The sequence below is a fragment of the Peromyscus eremicus genome, chromosome 4 (assembly GCF_949786415.1).
Source record: "Peromyscus eremicus chromosome 4, PerEre_H2_v1, whole genome shotgun sequence".
Classification (NCBI taxonomy): Eukaryota; Metazoa; Chordata; class Mammalia; order Rodentia; family Cricetidae; genus Peromyscus; species Peromyscus eremicus.
The window spans coordinates 120777190-120802640 of record NC_081419.1 but is presented as its reverse complement, the minus strand read 5'-3'; the positions used below and the strand labels follow the sequence as shown (position 1 = coordinate 120802640).

The window sequence follows — 25451 nt, the reverse complement described above, 5'->3', positions numbered from 1 at the left end:
GATGAAGAGCTCCATGGACAGAGCTGTAACCCCCTGGGTTACGCTGGCATAGCTTGCATGCAGTAGTGGGGTATACTCTCTCTCTGCCTCAGTAGGTCATCGGACCCACCCATGACTAGCCCTGAATGTTCTGATTATGCAGTCAGACCGCATTCCAGGGCTGAAACTGGCAGGAACTTGCAGCTTTACCTGTGACTGGGGCTGCAGCTATGCTTTCCTCCTTGCTCTCATCTCCACAGCCACTGGAAACTTCTAAAAATTAAATCATAGTAAAAAATAAGTTTCAAATTCATGGAACAGATCTCTTCTTCCGTGCTGGGGGTGGAACCCACGGCCTCACACATGATAGGCAAACTCTACCACTGAGCTACACTCCCAGCCCTACATGTGTTTTGTCTTGTTAAGGTTTATTTTATGTTCAAGAATATTCTGCCTGCATGGATATAAGTGCACCATGTTGTGCCTCATGCCTGCTGGAGGCCAGAAGAGAGCTGGGGTGAACGGACAGTTGTGAACTGCCAGTTGTGAACTGCCATATGGAAGCTGGGAACCAAACCTGAGGTCCCCCCGCCCCCCGACCAAGAGCAGCCAGTGCTCTTAATCCCATCTCTCCAGCCCCTGTCTGTGGAGCTTTAATAATGTTTCTTCTCTCTTTCACTGTCTCTTCAGTTAAATTTTGTTCTTTTATTTCTTGTCTAAAATGTACTATAAGTGATTGGTTTAAGATTTCCTAACCTGTAAGCATTTTATTTCACTAGAAGTTCAACAGAACTATACTTAGGGTTCCCACTCCTGCCTGAGAACACACATATTAACTGGAAGGTACCATAAAACAAACAACGTACCACACACTTAAAACCCGAGATAGGCTTTAGTTAGTGGTATTTTATAGGTATGCCTCAAGAAAGAGGATGCTGCATTGACTCTGAATGCCTTTTTGCTGTGGACACTGTTTAACAATAGTTACCTTGTTCCCTTGTAAGAACACTGTTGAGCCGCAGCGCGGGTTTTGCTTCCTTTATTCCATTATTGTCATTCAGAATAGATGGCATGCTGCAAGATGATTCATTGCTGTGAATAGCTGACCTATGGTCACATTCTTCTGTAAGGACTTTTTTCAATAATGCTGTGGCCTACAGCGTTTCAAAGAAAGCACACACACACAAAAAAAAATCAAAACAAACTGGAACCCCATTCCCTTTGCTCTCAAAGACTCAGACTTAAAATATAATTTTAGGTTAAGCTTTACTTAGAATTTAAATTGTTTCCTGATACTAAAATGTCCTCGAAATCAAAAGAACAGAGAAGGGGAAGGGAAAAAAGAGAACTGACATGAGGTTGGTGGGTGGGGAGGTGGGGAGGATCTGGGAAGAGTTGAGGAAAGGGAAAAACATGATCAAAATATATGAAAAATTTATGGGGCTGGAGAGATGGCTCAGAGGTTAAGAGCACTGACTGCTCTTCCAGAGGTCCTGAGTTCAATTCCCAGCAACCACATGGTGGCTCACAACCATCTGTAATGAGATCTGGTGCCCTCTTCTGGCCTGCAGGCATAACACTGTATACATAATAAATAAATAAATCTTTAAAAAAAAAATATATGAAAAATTTTAATTAAAAATAATCTCATTATTTTTCCAGCACAATTTAATTCTATGCAATAATTTTCATTCACAATAATATGTTTTTGAAGACTGAACCTTATGTACTACACAAATGTTCTTGAGAAGTAGGCACATGAGATAAGATCACTTCTGTTTATCTGAGCTAGCTTGTTCTCCCTTTGGTATCCACAAGAGCAGACCCTCAGACCTCCTTTCTGAAGGAAAGAGTGGTTCTTTCATTGCATGAATCCTGTTTTCTAGGCTTGTAACCTAGAGTTGGTTTAGGGCTGGAGATGGCTCAGCAGTTAAAAATCATTTGCTGTTCTTGCAGAGGACTTGGGTTTGGTTCCCTGCACCCACGTCAGGCAGCCTGTAATTTCAGTTCCTGGGGATCTGATGCCCTCTTCGGACCATTGTAGAAGTTGCATGCATGTGATGCACATATAGAAAAACAGGCACACATACCTAAGTAAAAATGAATTAAAGAAAAGAAATGCACCAAGCAAAAAGATAACCAACTTATGTTAGTTATCTTAATGTTTAGCTAAGGATAAAAGTCTACACTTGTCTTTGAGTCTCCTGAGCAGCTGGGGAAACTTACCTGCTACCCTGCATATATTTTTTTAAAGGACACTAACTAGCCTATCTGTATAAGAAAAATGATTTTTAATCACAAACTACCTGAGAAGTAAGGTGAAGAAAAATGGAAATTAACAGGATCTGAGATAACTAAGTCTTTTAATTTCCAGGCAAGCACTTTGTTCCTAAGACATAAAACTATGCTAATAACAAGAGTTCGATATCTAGCAGACAACCTCTGTCCCACTGTCCCACTGCCAGAGTACACACTCTATTAGGAAGTGGTGATTTGCTCCATCCTGGTGATAGTGGTGGTGACCTGTTGATTGATGGTTATAGAAAATATGGGGCAGCATCCAATCTGCAAGAAATAGGTCTAAAACATCACAAGCCTGCTGTGAATATCATTCTGTATAAATAAAACACTGATTGGCCAGTGGCCAGGCAGGAAGTATAGGCGGGACAAGGAGAGAGGAGAATTCTGGGAAGTGGAAGGCTGAGTGAGGGAGACACTGCCAGCTGCCGCCATGACAAACAGCATGTGAAGATGCCGGTAAGCCACGAGCCACATGGCAAGGTATAGATTTATAGAAATGGGTTAATTTAAGATATAAGAACAGTTAGCAAGAAGCCTGCCACGGCCATACAGTTTGTAAATAATATAAGCGTCTGTGTGTTTTTTTTATAAGTGGGCTGTCGGACTGGTGGAGCTTGGCGGGACCTGGAGAGAAAATTGCAGCTATACAAGCCAATATGATTAGTAGAACAGGACCAAGGTCCTCAGGTTCTATGTAATTGAGTGTCTAGGTAACAAGCCATTGTTCAGTGAACAAGGAATAAATCACAATTCTTCATGATCAGCATAGCAGAAGGAAAAGATGCTCCAATGTGAGCCACTGAAGCAGAGCATGGGAGACCCAGCCCTGAGCATTCAGCTCAGCTCGCCTTCAAGACCTTGCCTTTGGCTCTAACATCACTGCAAGGCTCTTTCCTTCTGACTTCCTTTGGGCTGGCTGATCTCCTGGACCCAGGGCTTAGGACAGAAGCTAGAGGAAATGGTCTGGGATGGTGTGTTAAGGAGTTGTAATTCTGGGCCAAAGGCCCTGGTATTAAGTTAGCCTTGGAGCTGGGACCTTGTGCTGCAGTGCTCATCATTAGACATTTTGCCTCTATTTGTATGAACTGTCCCTGGGTCTTACTGTCCTTCTGACAAGTCTATGTAGGTGAACTGCTCAGGACTTCTACTGCAGACTGGGGTACAAACATAGAGCCTTGCCCCTGCAGCTGGGCCCAGAAGGGTTCCTATCAACAGCTGTCATTCTGACAGCCCAGCAGCCTATATACACCTCTTCACTGTGTATGCTCCTTAGGTCTGAAAGGAAGAAAGCCTCTTGAACTGCAATCCTCACACTGCCCATGGTGCTTTTTAGACCCATCCTGGTTCTAGCTGCCTGTGCCCAGAAATCCTAGAAATAAGCAAAGCATCTTAAAGTATGAATAAAAACAAACCTCACCTTAGAAATCTTGCAGTGAAATTCGTAACTTTTTATTTTCTCAGGTTTAAAATAATCTATAAATTCTAATAGAACTTCGAGTGTGTATTTCTAAATTATAATATGTGATATAATTGATAATAATTTTTAACCTCTTAAGAATACTGTATTAGTATATGTTTAAAAAACCAAATTGCTAAAGTTAAATATACATTTTTTTTTTTTTTTTGGTTTTTCCGAGACAGGGTTTCTCTATGTAGCTTTGTGCCTTTCCTGGATCTCGCTCAGTAGACCAGGCTGGCCTCGAACTCACAGAGATCCACCTGCCTCTGCCTCCCGGGTGCTGGGATTAAAGGTGTGCGCCACCACCGCCCAGCCTAAATATACATTTTAAACAACCAAATTATTGAAGTTTTGGTGCATCTTACAATGGAATTTGCAGACTGTAAAGATTAATTTATGCAATTTAAAATAAGCACCTTTATAACATCTTTCCTCCTCGAATGCCGACACTGTTTTAGACCATCAGTGTTTCAGATTACTTCTGTCTTGTCCCCTAATGCAAGTTATCAGGATCAAAGTGGAGTCATTATGTCAACAAAATGAAGAAAAGAAACCATGAAAGACAAACCCTCTTGCACATATGCCTGTAACAGGGTCTATGGAAAGAACTCCTTAAAACTGCAGTATTATAGATTAACTACCTCAATATTCCAGCTAAGCTGCTTCCACAATATCACTTGATTAACAATGGCTGTCTCCACTAATGAGCCAACCACAAGCTCTTATTACCAATGGTCTTTATTTCAAGATAGCTGAAGTAGATTCTGCCATTTTTCCTTTCCTTTTTTTTTCTCAAAAAACTTCTCTTTTAAAACTTCCTTTTGTCCCAATCCCTTCAGAAGCATCTGTAGTCTACCATAGCATGCCAGGGCTGCAAACCCCTCTAGACCCAAATAAACTCTGCTTTGGAGAACTGGTCTCCCTGCTGCTCATGTAGAGTTTAGACACCTCCAAGGATGACACACATTGATCTGCTTTGGTATAGATTTAAAACACAACTCTCTTTTGTTTGAGCTGAGTTTGAATTGGGCTTCAAAAGAATACAGAATAAAATGCTATAATAATATTACAAACATCTGTACAGTAAGTCCCCATGTGCTTGATAAAAACACCACTGCCACTGTGTAGAGCCCTCTTTTTCACACAATGTGATAGACATACTGCATGGCTGGTTTAATTTATTTTGTATATTTTATCTCATTTACCTTCATTACTCACTATTCATCTCTAAGATTTCTTAGGGTTTTTTTTTAATGTTCAAGAACTGATCTTTGAAGACAATTTTATAAATAATAATTTCTCAAAAATGAGTGTCTAATAGCTATGGAAATTTAGGTGGATGGTCAAACTAACATGAAAATAGATGGTGTAACTCTACCAGATCACAGAGACAACAGAGACAGTGGTAGGTCTGCCCAGGGTCACCTGCAAAGAAATCTATCTACACTGTAAGAAGCCTCTAAAAAGCAGGGAACGATAAACTGACAGAGACAAATGTCAGACCTCAGCAAAGAGCCAGACAAAAGCTTTCTAATTAAAAACATCTGCTGAGTCATCAAAAATATCTGCAATACAGTGTGTATGCACACGCATGCATGCACAAGTGTAATGTACGTGCACATGTACGTCAGAAGACAACCTGGGTCATTCCTCAAACTTTGTCTATTTTTTTTTTTTTTGGTAGAGTTTGCTAAGTAGACTGGACTGGTTATCAGCAGTTCCAGGGATCCACATATCTCACCACCCCAAGACTGCAAGTGTACAGCCTCATTCTCCAATTGTTCTTTTTGTTTTGTTTTGTTCTGTTTTGTTTTGACATGAGTTCTGGAGAGGAAATGTGGGTTGTCTTTACTAACTGAGCTGTCTCCCAGCTCTGGATCACATTCTTAAGGCATGTCTTTGGCAGATGTTCCAGAAATGTGCATTTTCTGAGGAACTCCCAATTCAAAGGAACTTATCTATTAATGAGGAGACTCTCTCATCGGTGCAAAGGAGCAAAGGCCCAGAGCAGAGTTAGAACAACAAGCTGTCTTGCACATCTCACACTAGGATTAAATGGGCTCTGCAGTCTGGAGACTCGCCTTCTAAAACAAGTTTTGCATTGGCCTTTCTTTTCCATTGGTCATGCTTATGAACAGACCATGCACAGGTTTAAGCTTGTCTGCTACTAAAAAAAGCTCTCTTTTAATTAGATACTATTGGAGTCCATGAAGGAAACTGGGGAGTGGTCCACTGCTCTCAGCAGTCTGAAGACTTAGTCAATACCATCAAGTGGGTGGGTCCCTGGTCTTCCTAGGGCCAGAAGACAGGGTTTGGAAATGAAATTGCAGGGCACACTTCATCTGTAAAATGACTGGTACTGACACTTCATACTTCAGAGCTAATGGTATATAAACTTTTCTGAGTTTCACTGAATAGTATTCCTAAACTTACTGGCTCAATTCTTCTAACATTTAATCAGAGTTCAGTTCAAATATGGATCCTGTTATGTGTGGAACTACAAGAGTCATGACTCTTGATGCATATCCCCAAGTTTGTCAATTACTATTTTTAAATATATATAATGTATAATTAGATAGATAAAACTATTAGTAAAAAAGACATCAAATCTAAAACACCCTTAATGAAAAGCAAAGATCAAGCTACCAAAAATATTGGAACAAAATGTACAAACTTCTTATAAATCAATAAGGAAAAACCATTATTCACCTAGTAGAAAAATGAACAATGAGCAAGTAGGAATAGAGTTGACCACATGGCTGCAAGAAGGTCAAGTGAACACAACAGAAATAGAACATCATTTTCACCTCTCAAAATGGTTCCCCAAAAGGAGCTGATCATTTAATTTTAGAAAGAACTCAAATAAATACTTTATTCATCCATTATTTTTAACTTCATGATCCTTCCAGAGTACACACACACACACACACACACACACACCTTTTATACAAAGGAGTTCATTCTAAGGAAATATGAATATTTGAAAACTTGAACTGTATAGATATTCTATGAACCTTTCTTAGTGGGGAAAAAATAAATTTAAATGTTCAACAGGAACTAAAAGACAAGAGGACTGTGTAAAGTGGACAGGGACTGTGTATAGTGGACAGGGACTGTGTACAGTGGACAGGGACTGTGTATAGTGGGCAGGGGACTGTGTAAAGTGAACAGGGAACTGTGTAAAGTGAATAGGGAACTGTGTAAAGTGCACAGAGAGTGTGTAAAGTGAAGAGCAACTGTGTATAGTGGACAGGGACTGTGTATAGTGGACAGAGACTGTGTATAGTGGACAAGGACTGTGTATAGTGGACAAGGACTGTATTTTGTGGTCAGGGGACTGTGTAAAGTGGACAGAGACTATGTAAAGTGAACAGCGACTGTGTATAGAGGACAAGGACTGTGTATAGTGGACAAGGGACTGAGTATAGTGACAAGAGCTATGTAAAGCCATTCAAAATGAAACAAAACAGAAGACTATGTGATGCTATTAAAGAAAGTGACCTTCACTTTGTGGCAAGCAGGAAAAGGAGATTCATACCCAGACAGTGCAACAGGCGCGCGCGTGTGTGTGTGTGTGTGTGTGTGTGTGTGTGTGTGTGTGTGTATGTGTGTTACTGGGGAGTGAAACCAGACCCTGAGTGTGCTACGCAAGTGCTCTACCACTGAGTTATAATACTCCTAGTCCTATTTGTAAACACTTTAAATATAAAGGCCATACCTCATGTCAACAGTATTATTTATGGACAGTAACAATATAGGCACTTTTCTGTTTGACGTTTCAGTTGTTTTATTTTTCTGCTTGTTTACTCAAAGAAATCACACCCACCTCTAAAGAATCGGATTTTTATAAGGACAACATGAATCTACAGAGAGACTAAGTGTGAACGCACTTAGCGGAATTCGATTCTCTTCTATATGCAAACAGTGCCACTCACACAGCTACTGAGGCGCAGCGGCAGCGGATGACAGCCCCCAGATTTAACTACCACGTCCTCAAAAGCCTTCCTCTTGGTTATGGAGAAATAATTCTCAGTGTTTGAAGAAAAACACACGCATCAGTACCAGTTATATCTGAGTCAAAGCAAGGGATTTTATTCATGCAGCATTTAAAAAATGGAGAAAAAAATCACAAGAGCCAGGAAATGAATATGTAGGAGACATCAGAAAACAATCCATCATTTAGGGGACATGTCTTCTGGTAAATAAAATCTGTGTGGGGGCAGGACCAGACCAATTCTGAGTGACATCAGTAAGTTGTTCCTCTGTGTCAAAGTTCTCCCATGTGGAAACAGACATCACTTGGGAGAAAAGTATTAAGCCACTTTGTATTTTAATGACACTCCCAACTCATTTTCCCCCCACATAAAGTAATTACAAATTCCTCTGAATTAAAAGCATGTAGCTCAATTATATAATTGCCTATGAGGTTCTGCGGGTGCTGACAGATCTTATCTGGTCTCCAGGGGACAGTGAATTTCTATGGCTTTGGTCATGTGTTTACTCAAGAGAAGGGACTGACTGCCGCTGACAGAACAGGGACCCACAGGTAAACATCATTTACATGTGGCTGTTTAATTAGACATTTCCCCGAGAGAGCAAAGGAAATACTTCGGAGCTTCATTAGACTTTACATTTCCTAATGGAGCATTCTTAAATTTTCAAAATTACTTAAGTTTAAGATTTTCTCTAGAGAGAGATATTGAACCCATTGTATCTACTAAATATCTATTCTGTTTCAATATACAGACACAACTCCAATACTCTATTTAGCTAATCATGGAAGGAGGATGAGGGCTAGGGGCAAGGTATAGAGTAATGAAAAACATGTGTTTAACATGAACAAGACTCTGGGTTCAATTCCCAGCATCACATACACTTGTGCGCGCGTGTACATACATACATACATACACACACACACACACACACACACACACACACACACATACACACACAGAGAACAGCTTCAGAAACTACTAAAGCATTTTGTATTGAAGCTTATGGGCATGCCATCATTTTGGTACTAACACTGTTCCTTGGAATTGTAAATTTCTTCAGCTACATCTACATGTTTGAGAAACTGCTTGTTTACTCCAATTTTTAGGGAAAAACCATCTTAGCCCTGCTCAAAGGCCTGCAGCAGTGTTCCAAACACCAGGAGATATGGAACCCTCTTCTGGATTCCGTAAGTACCTGCATTCACTTGCACATACAAACAATTAAAAATAAAATAAATCTTAAAAAAAAAAAAAAAACCAGAATGGTTCTATTGCCTCGTATGTGTTGGGTTTCCCCGTCTGTTCATTGGTTCCTAACAACTCTTCCCTGTCACCCCAAACATCTTCTCCAGTCTCACTTTGTCAAAAGCCAGTTTCTAAAGGGTCACACCTTACATGTCCCTATACTCCTATACTCCTTCCATCAAAAGCTCTCCTTCACTGCTTCTCCAGGAAGCTGGGCTCCCTTTCTGAAGGCACACATCTTTGCCGTTTTATTATGTGCATCCTGGTAACCAGCCCTCAGAAGGAGAGGGTCACATTGCACATATTTCTTTTCTTCCAATGGATCTGGGCTAGTGTATAACAATGGATCAAAAACATAATTGTTGGCTTAACATTAATGACTTTATAATATTTTAAAGTATGGCATACAGACAGAAAACCATAATGTTACAGATGCTTCTAAACTCTTGAAAATGTTATGGTAGATATACTTAAGCTACCTCTGGGAATTAGCATTAAGTCAGAGTTAGGTCCTTCCACAAAACATGTAAAAGGTCGAAGATCAGAAAGTTCATGAAACCTCACTTACCAGTTACCATTTTTTCAAATATGTTTATCATATGCTATTTCCCCAAACAAATAGCTTGTATACTCTTGGAACTTAGCTAAATAAAAGTTACTACTAACCCTAGCCCTTGGTTATGACTAAGAAAATAGCCTCACTACGTACCTCTTCTTTAGAAGAATTATCACATTCCTTCATACACTGTCCTTGTGTCTTCAGTAAGTGCCAATCTGGTACTTGTTCAGATCTGTAAAACAGAAATGGGAGACAAACTGTAGATCTTTAAACATGTTGAAATGAGTGTATTAGAAGATTCCCATATTTTTGGTTTTTTTTTTTTTTTTTTGTCTTGGTTTTTCAAGACAGGGTTTCTCTGTGTAACAGCTCTACCTGTTCTGGAACTTGCTTTGTAGATCAGACTGGCCTTGAACTCACAGAGATCCACCTGGCTCTGCCTCCTGAGTGCTGGGATTATAGGCGTGTGCCACTACATCCCAGCTAAGATTTCCTTTTTTTTTTTTTTTTTTTTTTTGGATTTTCGAGACAGGGTTTCTCTGTGTAGTTTTTGGTGCCTGTCCTGGAACTCACTCTGTAGACCAGGCTGGCCTCGAACTCACAGAGATCCACCTGGCTCTGCCTCCCGAGTGCTGGGATTAAAGGCGTGAGCCACCACTGCCCGGCCTGATTTCCATATTTTTTAAAGGCCTTTAAAGTCAAGTTACTAGAACAACATTTATCAAGAAAAATCTGAAACCTAACATATTTGAGACAAAAAAAAAAACTGTCCAAATCCCTGTGGAGTGTGTGTGTGTGTGTGTGTGTGTGTGTGTGTGTGTGTGTGTTATGTCCGGTTGTACTCACTTGTGTGTGCACATGTGGAGGTCATTGGCCATCAGGTGTCTTCTATTACTCTCCATGCTAATTTTTGAGGCGAGGTCTCTCAATGAATCTGGAACTTGCTGTTCCAGTTAGAATAGCTCTCTGGGACCTGGAGAGATGGCTCAGAGGTTAAGAGCACTGGCTGCTCTTCCAGAGGTCCTGAGTTCAATTCCCAGCAACCACAAGGTGGCTCACAACCATCCGTAATGAGATCTGGCACCCTCTTCTGGCATGCAGTCATACATGCTGTATACATAATAGAATAGCTCTCTGGTGAGTCCCCAGGATCCACATATATCTTTACCTGATGCCATTAAGTTATCTTTCCAAGCCCCTCTTTTTTAAAAAGTTATGATGTCATTGCTAATAAGCACTCTCAACTTGGACTGCACATAGAAATAGCCAAGAAGCTTTGCAAGTCTAGCTACCTAATGCCAACCCTACTGAGCCTCACAAAATGGTCTATACTGCAACCTAGACACAGTATATTTTAAGACTCACTGTATAATTCTAAAGCACAGGCACGTACCCTAGAAGTATGACATAATCTGTAAACAACATCAGTCACATCTCCATCTCAACAACAGCTTTTCATGACATTTTTATTCTGACTTACTTACAATTAAAATAATTAAGGTACTATTATGGAAGAGTTAAGGGGGAAGTGTGAGCTGCAACAGCACCAGTTGTTATATTAAAAGGCAGCTCCTTAAAGAGAGGCCCCCTTCTGGTCTGGTTGCAGGAAACTCATCAGATGAACCCAAACCATCACGCAGTAACAGAAACTAAGGATGTTCCCAACAACCACTGAGGAGTGTCAAAGGACTCAGCTTGTTCTGAAGGGGTTCCCACAAGCTGATGGAGGGAGAACTTGAGCAGCAAAAGGGACACTGACTGCAATGCACTAAAAACACAATAAATTCATAAAAACCCATGGGTTCATTTAAAAATAAATATAAACAAAATTTAAAAAAACTTTTAGACTACACACACACACACACACACACACACACACACACTGGGATGTGGAGGGGGGTATTATTTGAAGTAGCTATAAATAATCTAGGATGCAATAGTGGATCCAGAAGTGAGAGAAAGCATGTACTATCTTTCTGAGTCTGGCTATTTTGAATAATAAGATGATCGCCACCCGTATTTATTTCCCATCAAAGAACATAATCATTTCACTCTTTATGGTGGAATAAAACTCCACTGCATATATATTACATTTCGTTTATCCATTATCTGTTGTCAGACACCTACGCTGATTTCCTGACAGCGACTATGAAGTGCTGCAGCAAACACTCACATGCAAGCGTCTGTGTGGCATGCTGACAAGAGTCCTGTGGACACACACCCAGAAATGGTGTAACAGGGCCTTACGGTAGTTCTATCTCTAGTGTTCTGAGGAGCTTCCATAAGGATTTCCACAGTGGCTGGACCAATGTTCATTTCTACCACTAGTATAAGAGTTCCTCCTTCCAACCTTCCCCATGCCCTACATCCTTGCATTTGTGTTTGCTTAGTGACAGCCAATCTCACCGGGTGAGATGGATGCTCAGTATAGTTTTAATTGCATTTCCCTAATGGCTAACTATGCTGAACCGTTCTTCATGTGTGTACTGGCCCTCTGTACTTCATCTTTTGAGAACCTTCTATTGTGTCTTTAATGACTGTTTTTTAAGTAGTTCTCTGGAGTTCTTTACATATCTTAAATGTTAACTCTGTCAGCTGATAGCCAGCAAAGTTTCTCCTGTTCTGCAGATACTTCTTTACTTGATAATTTCCTTTGGTATGTAGCCTTTTTGGTTCATGCAGTAACAATACTGAGTCACTGGTGTCCTTTTCAGAGAGTCCTTGCTTTGGCCTACACCTTGAGGTTTCCCCTCCCTATATAGTTTCCTTTAACAGTTTCCAACTTTCAAGTGTTACACTGAAACACTTAAATTGATTTTTTTTCTTTATGGTGAGAGAGAGGACTCAAGTTTCATTGTCTATGTGCAGATATCCAGTTTTCTAGAACCATTTGTTGAAGCAGCTGTCTTTTCTCCAATGTACATTTTTGGATCAAACAGACTCCATAAAATTATTTTGATTTGCTTGTATTTGTTAAGAATTGCTTTGTGTTTGCCAATGTCTTCAGTTTTATGAGCTGCTGTATTCTATAGTGTCTGAATGGGATGCTATAAAGAGTTCTGTTAAGTCATTGGATTATATAATGTCATTTAGCTATGCTATATATTTGCTAAATTTTAAAAGATCAGAAAAATTAATTTTGGGTGTGTTCATGAACGTGCATGCATGTACAGGTACTTATGATGCCAGAGGTGTCAGATCTTCTGGAACTAGAGTTACAAATGGCTGTGAGTCACCATGTGGGTACTGAGAACACCTAAGTTAGACTGTCTAGAATAGCAGGAAGTGCCACTGAGCCCTATCTTTGTTATTTTTTTCTGGTCTACATGACCTGTCTATTGGTAAGGGTGGGGTACTGAAGTACCTATAATTAGTGTTGAGGACAATTTTGACTACATCCTGCAGGCTACCAGCACAGAGGTCAAGCCTGGTGAGCCTCAGGGTTGTAGACATAGAGGGCAGGGAGGTATGCAGCAGCCAGGATCTCACACAGAACCTGCTCCTGGATGCCCTGCATGGCTGCAACATTACCCTGACTCTGGGCAAGAGCAGGATATTCACGACAAATCTTGGCAATAGTGAAATATTTTTAGGGCTTTAGAAACTAGAAACCTTGAATCAGACCAATGACTCATTGCAATGAATATTTGCATGCAAAGCTGTCTGGGCAAATATATATACACACAATGTAACACACTGTAGTTTCCAATGCCACTACGAAGAACAAATATTTGATGGAGGGTTGGGAAAGGTAGAAGAGCAGTGAGTGAATGGTGGAGAGAGGCAGAACTAGAGACTCAATGGAGGCAATAGGTCTGATAGAATGCTGCGGTGGACAGGGGAACACGTCCTTGCCACGTAGGGCCAACAGGGTGGTGTGCAGCAGGCTGGAGCTTGCAGTACAACTTAGCTCCCCTGAACACACTGCCCAGCTGCACCATCACCCTGGTTCTTAGCAACAACAGGATGTCCAAATGAAGAAAGGTTCATTTTCTGGATTGGACCTCCTCAAAAGACCTCTATGGTCCATGCTGCCACTGGAGGTCACTTTGGAATCTGTGGTTCACTGCCCCAGGCCATGTTGAAGCCAGGGGTTCATGTGGATGTCCATGGTCCTACAGCAGCTCAGAGCCCTGTTGATGCCCCTGGCCCAAGTTACCATGTTGATGTAAGTAACCTGTGCAGCCAGCTGAGGCCACGTTGACATCTGTGGTCTGTGCTGTCACGAAGGACCATGTCTAGGTCCATGGTCCTACTGTAGCCAGGGTCTGTGTTGATGTCCAAGGCTCATGTTACCATTCAAGGTCATGCAATGTCTGTGGTCTATGCTACAGCCTAAAGCCATATTGACGTGAGTGGCCTATACTGCCATCTGAGATCATGCTGATGTCCTTGGCCTGTGCTGCTGCTGAGGGCTATGATGGGGTCCATGGCCCATGCAGCAGAAGGCTGTATTGATGTCCGTAGTCTGTACTGCCACTAGAGACCACGTGGATGTTCGTGGTCCATGCTGTCATCAGAAACTATGTGTAAGTTCATGATCCATGTTCCTGCTAACTGTAAAGGGCAAGGAAGCTACTTCTGCCATGGTACTGATGACTGCAGACTCATAGTTGAGAAGGAGGTACACAGGTTTCTGTGACAAGTTCTACTCCCACCCACCCTCCAAAAAATAATAGCCTAGACAGAAAGCCATCAAACTCTTAAAAATTGTGATAAAGATGCTGAAACGTAGCTCTTCACAGCTGATGCCTTCTGGTAGGAGGTGTAGGTAGGGAAGGACTCAGTTTTCTTAAAGGGGCTGGCCACTGAGAGTTTAGCCATGCTCCAGTGGGTATATGGGCAACACAAATTGGACTTTTCTTTTTCTTCTTTTGTTGAGGGGGGGAATATCCCAAGGATGGGGGGCAGAATTGGGAGGACTGGGAAGTGAGTGTGCTCAGGGTTCATGATATGAAATTCCCAAATAATCAGTAAAAGTATTATGAAAAAAAAAACTGTATTGAGAGAAATGCACAGAACAAAGTAACCTACAACATTCACATTAGATACTAAATGGTATCTGGTCTATGGGGTCACTCAGCTGAGTACAGACATGGACTATTTCTAGCCATCTTGCTTTTCCTTTTCTGGCTATGTGTCAGAACCTCTGCGGTACTATACTTCCTCTGCTATCTTTGTGTTGTTGGCCCCTAAATCACAGGGTAGGGTACATAGGCTGGGCAGTGGGTATCGTAACGAGAGGCATCTTTCTGTCTCTAGAACCTGAAAGGCTGTAAGCAAGCTTTCTGCTGGCATTCCTTAGGTCCTAGCACCTGTAACCCCTGTCACTGCTTGTCCCTTTTCTAGAGACCTAGTAGGTTTCATCATAGTCTATGGCCTGTGGTTTGGACCAGACTTCCACACGGAACACTGTGCAGTTGTGACTTGGGGTTTTTCCTATCTAGCCAGAGGTAGTGTGCAAGCTAAAACACAGAAGAGCCTCCTAGTCTCCTGAGACCAGCTCTGGCTTCCCAGAGTGGGCTTTCTTTTTTGTTTTGTTCTAATTTTCTCTAATTCATGTTCATAGTCTCCCCCTCTGCTTCCTCCCCTACCCCCCATCTCTCTTTCTCTCTAGTATCTCATTATGTAGCTCAGGTTGGCCTGAACTACATCAAATTTCCTGCATCAGTCTCCCAAGTCCTGGGATTACAGGTATATGCTACCATGTCTGGCTGTATTTGAAAATTTTCATGAAAAAATGTAGAAGAAGAGAAATTCAAGGTTTAGTCAGAATTTTTGTTGTTATTTTTGTTTTGTTTTGTTTTGAGAGAGTCTCATCATTTCATCTTGGTTGATCTAGAATGCACTCGGTAGACCAGGCTGGCCTCGAACTCACAGAGATACACCCACCTCTGCCTCCTGAGTGCGGGATTAAAGGTGTGCACCAACACACCTGGCCCAGAATCTTCTTTAACATGTCTTTCCTGACCCAACACAAGTTTTCCGAAATTGGCATAAAATGGGGTGAGTTCTTAGAATCCATTTAAAAACTCCCAAGATTGATTCTAAGACTTCCCACTCATTTGACAGAAAGCACCTCTGGCAATGTGGTTCCTATCACCACTCAATGATACCCCTTTCCTGACTCTATGAAATGAAGCAACCTTTACTTCTATTTATTACTAGATTTTCCTACTGGAAAATGCACTGACTTGTCATCTACAAATTCTAGGCCATTCATGAACTATCTTTGTTTTAACAAGTAAGTCAATCATTTCTAGCTGAAAGCAAGTTTAATAGAGTGAACTACATTTACAATTAGGTAAATTAAATTATGAGAGAACGCTTTCTCTGATGACTACACCATATGATTTTCCACAGAAGCAAAGCCAAGGTGTGAGATGTTGGTTACTATTACTCCAAGCCAGCTGCAGCTTCCCTGAGGCCAGCCTAGTTAAAGTTTCTTGTATTTATTTATTAATTATTTAATAATGTATTTATTTGCTATAAAAAGACAAAGCCAATTAACTGGGTTGTGCAGGGCCAAACAGCATCTGAGATTTGACTTCTGAAAAGCTAAGCTAACTGTTGAGCTTTCCTGCAGATTTGTTTCAGGACACCTGCGGCAAGGAGTGTAAGAGCCACAGCTGTTCTTGAATAGAGTCTTTCCGATGTCCCTACATGAACATGCTAAGTGTGAAAATTTGCAAAGTAGTACAAAGAATTGAAAGGAATTTTATTTAGTATATATTGTGAAAATTTAAACATCAACACCATGGAGAATAAAGAAAGTTTGATGTCCGAACAAATACATCAGCTTTTCCTTAACTACAACTGACTTATTACAGATTGACAATTTGACCAATGTTTTAAATGCACAGTAATAACTATCCTGAGTTATATTCTGAATCTAAGTAGAATAAAACAAAGAAAATTTTGCATTCTTCACAAGTAATGTAAAGCTCACTCCCTGAGCTTAAAAGAATAATTATTTTTGAAAGTAGATACTAAGAGAAAGAATTAGTTGCACCTGGAGAAAATACAACAAATGATAGAAGTCTTACTACATTTTCATATATGATAAAACTCCTTAAAGTGTTTTATTAAAAAAAATTAAAGAATTCAAAATCCAAATGATGTGAATCATGTTAATTCATAGTTGTCTAAAATAAGAACATGGTCCTCTACCTAGTAACACTACATTTTGCATATGGAGCTCTTGGCATAACATAAAATTAATCTCTGGCTTAACAGAAACCAACAATGAGGAAAGCAATGGTTTCATCTGCTCTTCTTCTTCTTCTTTTTAATTTGTTTCATTTTGTGAGGAGGATTCCAAATCTTCACATTATCTTCTGGAGTATGTTCTAGGGTATGTGTCCTACTTTATGGTAGGATTAAAAGACATTTATGAGTGCCATGTTTTGCCAGGAGCAAGGAAGGCAGGGCCACAGTCATAGCAACTTCATCTATTCAATAGGCTTTAAGAATTTCATAACTTGCTAAGCCCTGTGCCTTCCTGCCTTATAATTCCATGAGATTTGAGTCATTAACTGTTAGACAACAGAACTAAACCATTCTCTCCAAATCTGAATTTCTGGAATGGCTCTTCAAACTGGCCTGCTGACTATTTGGACCCTGGGAAGCTCAGAGAGGAGTATTTCATTCTTGGAAGTTCCCTGCTAGAACTCTTGGGTGCTAGGGGGTGCAGCAAGGTCGGTGCAAGGAAGGCAGAGGGAAGCCTGATGGTTCAAACTCATCAGAAAGAACTTGTGTTTCCATATCTGACTGCTTGTCTCCCACAGGCCACAAATACTTCACTTTTTTCCAAGGCTAGAGAATGAGCCAGTGACAATCAGTGTTTTATAAACAGCATCTCTGGTGACAACATACACAGCAACTCTAACCATAACAGAGCCTAGTGTCAACAGTAGGCACTTCTGACTTCATCTGTTTTTATAAATGATCACAGTAAAGAAAAGTCTTGAAGACTATTAATTTTACAATTTGTGTTGGTCATAAAGGATCACATCTTATGGAGGGCTGATGTATATATAACTGCAGTTTGAAGGCTATATGAAATGAAATTTTTCATAATGGAAATCAATGTTCTTTTATGGATGAACAATCAATCCTTAGTGTAGTCAATATAGACCCATCTTATCACCACATTCTCAGTTAGGTTTAAGAGTTACATGATGCATCATTTATTATAAATGCAAATACACTTTCCATATCACAACTGTGGGTATGTCAAATAGTTTATAAACAGATATAAAAGGCAGTGAGAAAAAGCCACAAGATTTGCTAAAGAGCCTTGTAACCTGTAATCACCAAATGACCCACAAAGCTCAGACAGATCCCACAAGCCCTTCCCATCACCTTGTAAAGTAGAATTTTAAGACAGCAGGTTTTATTCTGCATGATAAAAATGTGATAGAAGATGAAAAGCTACCAAACAGGAAGGTCACTTCCAGCCTCCTCTAGTTCAGAGATCATAAACTGGGGCCACCTAATCCACTGACATTTTCTGTGTCAAGAGATGGTAATCCCAACTTCTACCTAGCCCATGTATACTAGATGTAAGTTGAATTCTACTCTAAGGAAATGAACTTCTTTTCCCTATTAGGTTATTTCACTAACATAAAACAGCCTAAGTGACCCCTGAAAGAAAAGACAGCATTAGATGGAAACCATATAGATACAAAGTTGCTCTCTCTTAGTTCACTGGGTCCCACCTGTGATGCTTTAAATAAGAATGGTCCCTATACACTTGCATGTTTGAATACTTGGTCTCCAGAAGATATAACTATCTGGGAAGGATTATTTGGTGTGGCCTTGTTGGAGGAAGTGTGTCACTGGGCATGGGCTTTGAGGCATCAAAGATTCTCACCATTCCTACTGTCTGTAGATCTGGCCATGAACTCTTAGCTGCTGCTCCCTGCCTGCTCCCTGCCTGCTGCTGTGCTCCCTGCCATGATGGCTCCTACCCCTCTGGAAATGTAAGTACCAAATAAAGCAGTCCTTATAGAAGTTGTCCTTGTTCTAGTGTTTCACAAAACATTTCTATTATCACAACAGAAAAGCAATTAAGATAGTATCCATTGATGGTCTTTAACAAGCAAGCACTGATAATTCTTGTGTAATTATTTGTTCTCCACCAGTAAACAGTGAGGATCTATTCTAAGAGGAGATATAAGCAGCCCTCACCCCAAAAGCAGAGTTGTGACATCAGTAACACTTAGGCAATGCATTAGGTACTTAATACATATCACATGTTACACACGAATCTATAACTGAAACAGTCCAGATGCTACAGAACTTCTAAGACCATAAAGAGAAACTGAGACCAGCTAAAAAGTGGGTGGAGGGTGTAGAATAGGTTTCTGACACAGCAAAGAGGTGTACAAATCTTGGCTCATGTTTCAGCCACTCTAGAAACCAACCAGTAGCCCCCTCTCTCATCCCAGCTTTACACTCATTTAAAGTTCTTAGACTGGAGGGCTTTAAATAAGGGCTCATTTAGGCTGAGATGGCTGGGCCCCACCCTCAGAGTTCCTGAGTCATTGGGTCTAGGGTAGGACTGAATAGTGAGCCTTTTCAAAAGAAGTTCCCAGATCCTGTTGATGCTGCTGGTCCTGAGATCACATTTCAAGAAACAGCTTTAGATGAAGGGGTCTATATCTAGAGTGAACTTGGAAATCTGGGAACTCACCAGGTACTTAGACCTGCTGAGGACTTGTTGGTAGCTATGGTGGATAAATCCTGGGCTGCTCACCTGACTGTACATCAGTCAAAGCTTACACCTCCCTCCCTCTGCCCACCAAAGTAAACATCTATTTATGGACCAACGTCATCTCAGAAACACTGCTACAAGAAGGCACTGAGCATAAGAAGTTCACTAATAGTAAGAAACAAATACATCTGTAGACAGATGAGGTTGTCCATCAAAAGGTTAAACTGATGGCTACAAGGCACGGGCAGTGTGTACTAGTTTCACCACTTGTCAATCTTTTGATTTTGATACACTGGAACAAGATGAATGCCTCATCACAGCAGCCATTTCTTGCCAGATACCTGACTTCCTGTTCTGCATTGTTGCCCCAGCTTTTCAAGTCTGGGAAGTTGTGAAGGACAGCTGTTCTGTAAGCTTCAAGGTCTTCCTTCAGAATGTCACTGTGATTACAGAGCCTATAAAATAAAACAGGTATGCCCGAGATGTTTATTTAAGCACAGACCGCCTGTTTCTACAGGCTCCGGTGGTTCTCCGTGGTTTATTGAAATATATCTGTAATATAATCGAGACATAAAAATGCAGCAACTATACTGTCTCTCTACAAAGACGTAAAATGGGGCAATTTGAAAAACTTGTTTGTATATTTGTAGCAGTTTTATATCCACTGGAGGAAGTAACTTTAAGCCCTTTGATGACTTTAATGGTGTTCAAATCCACAGCTGGGCAAGCTCATTCCACATTCTATATGAGTGATGAGAATATTGATGACCTTAACAGCAGAAAAGGCTAATTTTTTATTGTCAATCATTATAAAGTCAGATCTCTACAGCCTATGAAATTTATTTAAATTGTCACTGCTAAGAAATTGTAATTTCTGGCTAAAGTGTGGGTTACATCTTCTATTCCTAAATGCAGAAAACGACTATTATTTTCTATTCAGATCCCACTGTGGTAAAGTTTCCTGAGTTTTAATACGAACTGGAAGGTATGGAAGAGTAAAGGTCATCTCTTTGCTCATTGGGAGAATCTAATAATTTAGTCACTGTTTTAGATTAACTCTGTCACTGTACCAAGAAACCTCCAAAAAGGCTGGGTACTTATTACCTCATAAAATGTGTACGGGTGGAAAGCATGATTCTGAACTATATGGGAGAAAATATTAAAGCCAAAACAGTACTTCTGCTTAGAAGCAGCTAATCACATTGTGAGTTGGGAATATCCAACACATATACACAGAAAAAAAAAATGAAGATTATTTATAAAACCACTTATTAAGCAATATGCTAACCTGCTTGTTGGTAATTAGTGGAGTATTTAGGCATGTTACTGAACTGATGTGGTGGTCATATGCCTGATCTCACAGAAATAAAGAATAATGCAGGCTGACTGCTAGAGGGTGAGGAAGCAGTGCAGACTCAGCCTACCCCAACTCTGAAGCAGGTCTTTAAAGAACAGGAAATATAAATGAGCCACTGGCTTCAAGCCCCTCTTGACTGTCATCCACGATACTGGTGCTCCAATTGCAGCCAAGTTCCAAGCTTTCAGCCTGGGTTTCTTGGTCCCTGTGTCAGGTCCTGGGCCAGGTCTCGTGTCAGGTCCTGTGTCACTGAGGTCTGCTGCCCTTGCCTTCCAGACTCCAGACCAATCTGACTTACTGTACCCAAGAAAACTTCTTGCTGCCCAGGAAGAATCTGGATCCTGGCTCCTCGTGGAAGGTTCATCAAGTAGTCACTTCATCAAGAATACCTGCCCTATTCTTCTGGAAGAGGAGGATCCCCAGAAGTAAGCCTATTTTTTTTTTTTTTTTACTTCAGCTAGAAATGAAAACATTAAACTCCTGTGTAAAGGGCTACAGAAATGAAGCCTTTTCTCATCTCTGCCTGATGACTTCTTCATGTCTCTGTGAGTGTTATCTTTTGGAAGACTTCAGTTTTGTGTTTCAGTTGCTGTGAGCTATGCTTGGCCTGGTAGTTTTATTTTCCATGGGGAAAAGCAGTCTCAAATGGTCATACATAGTGTTGAGCACAACTACATAATGTTATTTGTTTAAAGTTTTAAATAATATTTTACTGTATTTTAAATAAGACAAAATAACCATAAAACACTGTATTTGTTTATACCTACAGTAAAATTTTAGGGAAGAGCAGGTTTTGCCAGCTAGAAGAACAGATTTGTGCCTGCCCACTCATCATCAGAGAGGCTCCATTCAGCAACTAACTGATGGAAGCAGATGCAGAGACCCACAACCAAACATTAGGCAGAGCTCAGGGAACCCTGAGGAAGGGGGAGAGGAAGGACCGCAGGAGCCAGAGGACACCGTGAGAACATGGCCCACAGAATCAATTAAGCAGGGCTCACTGGGGCTTTCAGCGACTGAAGTGATAATCACAGAGCCTGCCTGCATGGGTCTGCACAAGATCCCTGCATATATGCTATGGTTGTATAGCTTGGTGTTCTTGTGGGACTTTCAACAGTGGGAGTTGCGTGTATCTCTGACTCTTTTGCCTGCTCTTGGGACTCTTCTCCTCCCACTGGGTTGCCTTGTCCAGTCTTGATATGTGGGCTTGTGCCTAGTCTTATTGTAACTTGTTATGTGTAGTTGAAATTTCTGGGAGGCCTGCTCTTTTCTGAAGGGAAATGGAAGAGGAATGGACCTTGAGGGGGAGTTGGAAGGAGTGGAGGGAGGGGGAGAGAAGTGTCTTAGCCAGTGTTCTACTGCTATGAGGGGACATCATGACCAAAACAACTCTCTTTTTTGTTTGTTTGTTTGTTTGTTTGTTTGTTTGTTTTTTCGAGACAGGGTTTCTCTGTGTAGCTTTGCGCCTTTCCTGGAACTCACTTGGTAGCCCAGGCTGGCCTCGAACTCACAGAGATCCGCCTGGCTCTGCCTCCTGAGTGCTGGGATTAAAGGCGTGCGCCACCACCGCCCGGTTGACCAAAACAACTCTTATAAAAGAAAGCATTTAATTGGGGGCTTGGTTACAGTTTCAGAGCCTTAATCTATTCTCATCATGGCAGGTAGCCTAGCTGCAGGCAGTAGTGCTGAAAACACAGCTGAGAGGTATATCCCAACCCCAAAGAAGAGAGAGAGAGAGAGAGAGAGAGAGAGAGAGAGAGAGAGAGAGAGAGAGAGAGAACGAACCAGCACCAGGACCTCAAAGCCCACCCCCAGTGACAAACTTCCTTCAATGAGGCCACACCAACTCCAACAAGACCACACCTCCTAATCCTTCTCCTAGGTAAAGAAGCATTCAAATATATGAGCCTATGGGGACCATTCTTATTCATACACCCCAGGAAAGAAACTCAATTTCCAAATGAACAACAACAAAAGGCATCATTCCAAGAGAGGATACCAAGTGCTGAGTGAGTTATTTAGGAACAACCCACATCCATAGAGGTAAGAGAGGAAAAAGGCAACTGGTCTTCCCATCCCAGTGTCTGGTGAAAATTTCCATCACTCATGAGTTTGGCCCTATCTTCCTTCCTGGTGAGGGTTCTAGGAGCCCTGGCCTCCCTTCCCCCAATCACGGTTTTCCTCCCTTTACCCGCCATAGCTTCCACATCCACTGACAGGCAAAGCTGTGAGGAAAGGGGTGCTCTGCTTTGGGACTGAGGTAGAATGGTTCCTGATGCAGTTTGAATGTGAAACGTCCTCACAGGTGGTGCTCTGCTTTGGGACTGAGGTAAAATGGTTCCTGATGCAGTTTGAATGTGAAATGTCCTCACAGGTGGTGCTCCTTTGGGATTTAGCTATGGGACATAGGCCACTAAGGGTGGACCTTAAGGGTTAAAATCTGGCCTTACGCTCTTTCGTAAGGACGAGCCATGTTCAGCTCCAGCGCCAAGATCGTGAAGCCCAATGGCGAGAAGCCAGACGAGTTCGAGTCTGGCATCTCCCAGGCGCTGCTCCAGCTGGAGATGAACTCCGATCTCAAGGCGCAGCTGCGGGAACTGAACATCACTGCGGCCAAGGAAATTGAAGTTGGTGGTGGCCGGAAAGCTATCATAATTTTTGTACCAGTTCCTCAGCTGAAGTCTTTCCAGAAAATCCAAGTCCAGCTGGTTCGTGAATTGGAGAAAAAGTTCAGTGGGAAGCACGTGGTCTTCATTGCTCAGAGGAGGATTCTGCCCAAGCCAACTCGGAAAAGCCGCACGAAAAGTAAGCAGAAGCGCCCCAGAAGCCGCACCCTCACTGCGGTACACGACGCCATCCTCGAGGACTTGGTCTTCCCAAGTGAGATTGTGGGGAAGAGGATCCGCGTGAAACTGGATGGCAGCCGACTCATAAAGGTTCATTTAGACAAAGCCCAGCAGAACAACGTGGAGCACAAGGTTGAAACTTTTTCTGGTGTGTATAAGCTCACAGGCAAAGATGTTAATTTTGAATTCCCAGAGTTTCAGTTGTGAAGAAAATGACTGAATAAAATGTCATTCATAGTTTAAAAAAATAAATAAATAAAAATAAAAAAATAAAAAAAAAATAAAATAAAATCTGGCCTTACTTCTGGTCCTTTCTGCATCCTGTTCACCATGACCTGAGGAGTTCAGCTACAGATGCACGATGAACTAAAATTATGAACCAAAAAGTAAGTGTTTCCTCCCTTAAGCGGTCTCCGTCAGGGGACAAAAGAGTAAGCACAGCTCTCCACAAGAAGGGAGGTTAGGAATGGAAAACGAGCATATTCTCTGTAAGAGCTCTGGGCAGCTTTTCTGCTTTTCTGCACTAAACTTCATTCATCCTCACAGAGGCAAAAAGACCAAAAGCCTGTTGAGAAGCTTTGTCCACGTTTTCTGTTTTTGTTCTTAGATACATAAATAGATAGATAGATAGATAGATAGATAGATAGATAGATAGATAGATAAGTTTAAAATAAACTTGCTGGGCAAACTCATACACTAGAAGTTCCTTTTTAAGTAGAAATCAAAGATGGGTTCTTTTCTGGATGTTCTGTTCTCAATTAAGAGTATATGCATAGATATATAAAAGCAAAATGAGCAGATATTCTCTCTTTATAATTATTTCACTCCTAAAATATAATCTCCTGCCTTTGTGAGGCTGAATGAACAGATCCAGTCATTGTCTCACAAACTCTGAAAGTTAAAAATAAATAAATAAATAAAACAAACTTAATTTTGGTTGTTTTCTTGAACCTCAAAAAGCTCTCAGCCTGGCCCAACTCTCTTGGAATACTCAAAGACTCAACTTTCACCAAGGTTCAATGGACCACGACACTGTTTTCACTTCCAAATACCCTTAAGCTCTCTAATATCCTTTAGCTTCATGCATTCAATTCCAGACCAGCCTGGAACTAGTATTGCTCCTGCCTCAGTTTCCCTAGTGCTGGGATGGGTAGGCAAGCGCCACCATGTCCCACAATGTTCTTAGCACTTAGTAAAATTTACTTAGAAATTTTACTTAGAAACAACTCTGTGTACTCTCCTTCTGTCTGGCATGTGTTTCTGGGAAATGTGGAGAGTGCAGGAGCCTTTTTATCAGTTCTCAACCTGTGGGTCTCGACCCCTTTGGATGTCAACAGACCTGTTCACAAAAGTCACTTAAGACCATCAGAAAACACAGATATTTACATTACAATTCATAACCATAGCAAAATTACAGTTATGAATTGGAACAAAATAATTTTATGGTTGGGGGTCACCACAACACAAGGAACTGTATTAAAGGGTTGCAGTATTAGAAAGGTTGAGAACCACTGTTTTAAATTATATTTTCTATCCTGAACACTATATATCAACAATCCATACAATTCTTTTTGTTTCAGTGATTTCAGTAGCTAGAACAGGATGTCCCGTGGGCACAAGTACATGTTTGGTGAATAATGACCAATTGTTTTATGATGGAGAAACAGTGGCATTGATGATAAGGTAGCCATTAACATATCCCAACTTTTCTATTTCCATTCCCACCAAGTATCTTTTCTGTTTCAATTACTGGATCCAGTTAAATCATAACCTCCTCTCCCCATTCTGCTCACGACCTAGCTTCATTTGCACCCTTCTGCACTCAGAATCACTGCAGGTCAATGCAGAGCCACTGCTTCGTGCTGCTGAGAAGACAATTTCACCTGCTGCCTGTAGAGCAACCTAAACTGGGGCACCTTTAACCAGGGCAATAAAAACGAGGCGTACTTTTCAATTGAAACCATATGGTTTGGACAGAAAGGATTAGTTTTT

At 41.1% G+C, this 25451-nt stretch overlaps 2 protein-coding genes across 2 annotated transcripts in view; one reads left to right on the top strand and one right to left on the bottom strand.

Moving 5' to 3' along the window:
• The window catches only part of Kiz (kizuna centrosomal protein), a 110105-nt gene that overhangs the window by 28178 nt on the left and 56476 nt on the right, over nucleotides 1-25451 (bottom strand). The window contains exons 7-9 of the mRNA XM_059261571.1: nucleotides 9689-9770; nucleotides 968-1133; nucleotides 190-252 (exon numbers count right to left, since the gene is read on the bottom strand). Coding sequence (XP_059117554.1) covers nucleotides 190-252; nucleotides 968-1133; nucleotides 9689-9770 — 311 coding nt within the window. The remainder of the gene's footprint in view (nucleotides 1-189; nucleotides 253-967; nucleotides 1134-9688; nucleotides 9771-25451) is intronic.
• LOC131909756 (small ribosomal subunit protein eS7-like) lies at nucleotides 23074-23666 on the top strand. The gene has a single exon (XM_059261572.1). The coding sequence runs from the start codon at nucleotides 23085-23087 to the stop codon at nucleotides 23664-23666; it is 582 nt and encodes a 193-aa protein (XP_059117555.1). The 5' UTR covers nucleotides 23074-23084.

Coding starts and splice junctions, on each gene's coding strand:
- LOC131909756 (XM_059261572.1), top strand. CDS start 23,085: ATGTTCAGCTCCAGCGCCAAGATCGTGAAGCCCAATGGCGAGAAGCCA.